This window comes from Protobothrops mucrosquamatus, unplaced genomic scaffold (assembly GCF_001527695.2).
Source record: "Protobothrops mucrosquamatus isolate PMUCROS unplaced genomic scaffold, P.Mucros_1.0 scaffold439, whole genome shotgun sequence".
In the NCBI taxonomy this organism is placed as follows: Eukaryota; Metazoa; Chordata; class Lepidosauria; order Squamata; family Viperidae; genus Protobothrops; species Protobothrops mucrosquamatus.
Window position 1 is genome coordinate 219,843 of NW_015386763.1, and position 6,000 is coordinate 225,842.

At 37.5% G+C, this 6,000-nt stretch overlaps 1 protein-coding gene across 1 annotated transcript in view; it reads right to left on the reverse strand.

Annotated features, from left to right (window-relative positions):
• UBR5 (ubiquitin protein ligase E3 component n-recognin 5) overlaps positions 1-5,464 on the reverse strand; it is an 80,001-nt gene extending 74,537 nt beyond the window's left edge. The window contains exon 1 of the mRNA XM_015816367.1: positions 5,403-5,464. Coding sequence (XP_015671853.1) covers positions 5,403-5,464 — 62 coding nt within the window. The remainder of the gene's footprint in view (positions 1-5,402) is intronic.
• Between the last annotated feature and the right edge of the window lie 536 nt (positions 5,465-6,000).

The following is a 6,000-nucleotide window of genomic DNA, read 5'->3' on the forward strand; positions in this document are numbered from 1 at the left end:
ACCAAGGTTTCTGAGATTTTCTCAAATTTCTTCCAGGTCACTGTCAAAGTCACTCAGTCAAAGTATGCAACTTCCAACTTACATTTTCTGACTCAGCTGATGATAAGCTAAATGAGAATACAAAATAAATACAAACATTTCTGTTTACCTCACAATAGCTTGGTATATATACTGTATATATTGGTATATTACTGTAAATGAAAATAAGTTAGAAAACAGGAAAATGAGAGCTGCTGAGCTGCAGTAGACTAGATCAAATTTATTTGGTGTTTCATTAATGAGAAAATCTAACACCGTAGCCCAAATCAATATTTGTTGCTTGAAAATAATTGCAGGGACAATTGAGTATTAACTGCTCAAATTTTAGCCTCACAAACTAAATTTAAAATAAAAGTGGGCAAAAGCAAGTAAGTAATACGCAACAGAGAAGCATTTAACATAACCACATGAAAAATGCAATTTTTTTTAACCAAATTAAAAGAATTTTATTTTACATAGAACAAAATAATATTTCAGGATTCCTGTTAAGTAATTTTTCCAGTATTACTTAACCACTCAGACTTGTCACATAAAAGGATATGTTTTGAATATGCCTATTTTAAGATATTTTAATTCCTTGAACTTCTTTTAAATAAAACCAATTCACAAGAATATGACTTTGATGAAACAAAATGTGTGTGTCTATTGCTATATTGAGGATTCAAAAAGAAATGCTCCTTTTATTATTCACTTCCAGTATACTCTGACATGATAAATACATTACCAAGACAGACTCCTATTTTTAATATTCAAATATCACCACATAGCTACTTAAACGGATGTAGGGGGCAAAAAGAAGAGAAACAGTAGTGAGCTTCAAAAATGATTCAGAATTTGTCTAGCTTCTAGAAACCAACTGTATGAAGAAGACTAGGCTAAGAAACACAAATCCAGAAGCATTTGGGCCATGCTGATGAATAACCTGATAAATCTGGTAACTTGAGCAATTCCAAAGATCTGTTCCAAAGTTCAGCAAGTTACCCATTCAGGGACAGACTGTTCTATGGTAGCTCCAGTTGGAAACACCTTTAAGAAAGTCCACTTGGTGCTTACCTGATTATTTTCAGCACTGTGCAAGAACCAGTTTTATTCTCTTACACCTTTTAATTACCCACTTTTGCTGTTTGTTTTTGAGCAGTTTTACTACTAAGTCAGATTTGAGTTACATCTTTTTTTAAAAATCCTTGTCTTTAACAGCTACATTTTCTTTACTTTAATGGGAATTATGTTTTTATTTAGAGTAACCTTTAGGGCAATGTAAGCAATTATGTCCCTCATAACCCCCACCAATGGTTATCCTGGCTATAGCTAAGGTGAGGGTCAGGAAACTACAGCAATCCTGCCTTCTGTTATCCTGGGATTAGCACTATTTAGGGGAAAATATTACAATTTCATTTACTCACATTAGCCACACCTAAGAGCCTAAGAAGACAAGTGGAAGAAACCAAGATTCCTCACTTCATAATTTTTTTAAGGAATTCACTATTTTTAAGCAATAATGCATATTAAACTCCTTACAAAAACTAATTATTTTATTATTTTATTTTAACTAAGGAGAAATTTCCTGACAGAACAAGTAATCAGTGGAACAACCTGCCTTCAGAAGTTGTGAATGCTCCAACATTGGAAGTTTTTAAGAAGAGACTGGACAACCATTTGTCTGAAATGGTATAAGGTTGCCTGCCTGAGCAGGGGGTTGGACTAGAAGACCTCCAAGGTTCATTCCAACTCTATTATTATTATTGTTATTATTATTATATGCAGCTTTAACCAAAATATCTTATCTACAAGTGTACAATTTGTCATGCTACATTAAATATTTTGCTCTAATTTCCTTCCCATTCAGAAGGGATATTCATGACATTTAGTCTGTGGAGAAAATTCCCAACTATCCCACACATGGATAGAAATTCAAAGATTCTTTTTTCACTGCATTTCTGAAATATTCCATGTTTTTCCAAAATACATCAAAATAACAACAAGTATAGCCTTTATTACCTACCAAATAGAGAATTGCATTACAGAATGATGCCTGTAATACAGAGGGCAGTAATAAATCCTGATTCCCTGATTTTTGAGTTGGGGTAAGGAAATTGTATATTTTAATGCCTACAAGGCCATTGAAAATTAATGGATCAGTCATATCTAAAGCTTTGAAAACAATAATACATTACTACAGGACCTATTTTAAAATACTAAGCAGGGTCACATAACACATTAAGGTATAAAATAAACCAACCACATCATCACTTAGCATTATGTGTTAACTCAACCATGTGTCTGTGTGTTTCTTTTTAATTTTGGATGTCACAATGAAATAAAAATGTTGGCAAAATATAAAAGTTCAGAAGATAACTACATGAAGATTGAAGATTAATCATATAGTAAACAAGACTAGAAATTTTCCAGGTCAATATGGTTCCTTTTACTTACTTATCTACTCATTATGCCAAGTTAAATGCACATTCTCAATCCACACTGCTTAAAAAACATGAATATCAGTTAAGAGTATAGATACAGAAGAAAATTTATACAAAAGATTTTCACTATATCTTCAGCACTTTCATTACATTTTAAAAACAATGGAGATTCTGATGTAATAAACTGAGCCACACCAGTCAAACTGGATAATTTCAAAGTTATAATATTTGTTAGATGACTATTATTAAAAGTGTGATTTATGTCTATATATTGAATTCACAGTTTCTTGAGGTAAATGGGGTAATTATATTTAAATTTGGACCAATGTATCTATTTTTTGAAGAGAGTGGAAACAACATATAACAATATAATATATTCTCCATGTATTTCAGGGGAATTACAGCAGCAACCCTGCAAAGATTGCAGTGTATGTATGTATGTATGTATGTGTATATGTATGCAACCATAAAAATAAATTTTAAAAAATCAGAAAACCAAAAGAGAAAAAGTTGGTGATGTTCTAGATTGTTTGTTACACGTATTTTAATGTTCAGAATATACATTTTCCATAAACCTAAAAAAATCCTTTCTACAATCCTATAATTCCCATTCTTAAAACCCATTGACAGGAAATATTTTTTTCATTTAATATGTTGTATCTTTAAAACAAAGTCTAACATGACATTCACATTTTTATATTACACATTTTATGTGTAAAAGTAACACATCAAGATTAGATTTCATTAAAGTCAATATAACACTAAATATGACTTCTATTTTCACTAATGTCAGTGGAAATTAAATTTAATTAATCTGGGTTTAATCCATTGTGTCTAAATATCAATGGAATATTGCAAACAAGCACAAAACGTTTTGTTCACATATCATAGTTTCTACAATTTATTGGGTTCACAATTCCCTGATCTATAAACTAAATCACCCAGACCAAGTTCACATGACATTTTAGGGTAAAATGCAGTCCACTAATTTGGGGCTCCATGTATCATCAAACTAAGGCAGTGTCAATAGTTATTAAGAGCATAGCTAGAATTAGAAATCGGAGGAAACTCAAGGATGTTGCTGCAAAGCATCCCATACTAATGAATACTCTCCATACATGAAGTGTTGTATCACTTGTCATTTCTTGTGACATCATGACAATGTATTTTACTACATCTGCTGTATGTCATTATCAATTACCTCTGAAAAAACAGAACAATCTTACAAAGTTTTAATATTACAATAGCAAGTAACTTTTATTACATATTCTTTACATTTATACAATCTAGTCAGTTACATCAATGTAAACCACAGGTAATTTAGTTACCTACCGACAAAATACAAAAATTGCTTTGGTTTAAAAGCAAAGACTATCTGCTTAAGAATTAAAATATTTTTAAACATTTGTAGATGTGAAGAGAGAAATGGAAAAAAAAAAAAACCAATAATGACACCATGTTTGAAATACTAGTATTTGAATGGGTTCTCTCTACCTCTCTGTCTACTGTACTAGTTATTGTAAGACCGGCTTTATCTCAAATGGAGAGTGTGCTACAAAGACATAATGTACAATATAATGAGGAAAACCCTTTACATTTTTCTGTATTTTATTAAAAAGCCTGTTAGAAAACAAAAAGGATCCTAGAAAGGCAATCAAGAAAAACTATGCAGAAATTCTCACAGAACCCAAAAAAGGGTCCTTTTTAAGTATGAAGAGTTTTAGAATCAAGTAGCTTCATAAAGGTCTCTCACACTATCAAATTCTTATCTCCACTACTCAGCAAGTCTATATTAGAAACAACATGCCAATCAAAATAATAGAAGCTGTAGCCAATCCCTGAAGCATCCTTCTTCTCAATAAATGGCACTGCAGTACAAAATGTGTCAGTAGGTCGTTCAAAAAGAAACCACACCCAACCAAGACATATTAAACTATAGGCCCTCTTTCTAGTTTATGGTCAATCATACTGTATGGATGAGATGCAATTCCCCCATTGATCTATGCTTCTCCTTCAGCATTCAGCATTCCTTTTTGTTTCACTCATTTGGGAGTGGGAGGCAAATTCAACCTGAAATAATCTCAGGTTACTCATAGCAGGTATCCTTTTTTTTTTATACTATCCTAAGTCAGTAGGTGTAGAAATGTATTTGTATGATACCAACGTAGACTTGAATTACATTCAGAGATTAACTATAAATTATGATACAAAATATAACCCTTTGCAAACTGTATTATGGAAAATTAAAAATTAAACCGAAAAGACAAAAAAAACATCCCGGAACATTCTAAACAAGGTCAAGAAAATCCTGACGCGACAGATTTTTGATCCTATCTGCAACACCGCAAGAAATAAAAGATCCATTACGGTCCTAAAGCCCTACGGGATCCGACTGCAAATGCATTATGTTCATGACAACCAAGGCAACAGGAGAGTACTCACAATCACACCTATACAAAATACGAAGTTGCCCGAGCCCCCTTTAGCACGGCCGAGAGGATCTGGAAGGACCTAAATCCAGCCCATCTTTTCCAGATCCCCCAAACCAAAACTAGTCGGCCGCCGTTTCCCGCTGGATCCCAACCGCGACCCACTGGAAGTGCCGAATTCACCCCCAAATAAGCAAGCCCGGCACGGCAACTTTTAGTTCAACAGTCGCCGTGAGAAGCGATGTTCCCCCGGGCAGGGCGGCTCCGGCAGCTCCATCCACGCGGCCCTCACTTTCATCGCTTCCCGAGGGCGAGACGAAACGAGACGGGGTTAAAATCCGCGGGGAAAAGGGCTCCCTTCTCCCAGGCCCCCTCCCGGCGTTTCATCTCCATCCCGTCGCGCTCGCTACCCAAATACCGGGGCTCCTCCCCTCACGCACGGGGGGCTCCTCCCTCTTCTTCTCCTCCTCCTCCTCCCCCGGGGGGCACTGTCCGGGGTCCCCTCCCGCCTCACCTGTCATTGAGCTGGTCCTCGGTGCCCGGCAGCGGGTGCACCACGAAGTGGATCGATGTCATGTTTTGCTCCCCCTCCCTGGAGGGAGGCGGGCAGGGGCCAGGCGCACAAGGAGGAAATGGAGGGGGGGCGGGAGGAAGGACGGGCGAGGGGGAACTTGGCGTCTCCTTCAGGGTGTCGCGGTCACAACTCGGGAGCCTTCGCTCCGCACGAGGGAAGTGAGAAAGGCCGGGCAGCGCGGGGCGCAGGAACGGCAGGAAAGGGTTCGGTCAGCACCCCGCTCTCACACGAGCCGCCATCTTAACTTCCAAGCTGCCCCTCGCTTCCCTCCCTCCCTCCGCTGCGCCGGGAACAGAGAGGAAGGTGGGACGTCACTTGAGCAACAGCAAATAGAAAGTCCTGATTGACTAGCGAACCGGCAGTATCCTTGTAACGTTAGCGAAGATTGGCTGATGGGACTGGGATCGGCGTGCTTACGTCAGACGTAAGGGTTTTAAGGGGAGGAAGGGCTAGGCGGGGTGAGCGCTGCTTTCTTTCTAGAGAGGAGGCGTTAGGGAGGGTACGTGCAGCCTCCGGAGATGGGCGGAGCTTTGATTGC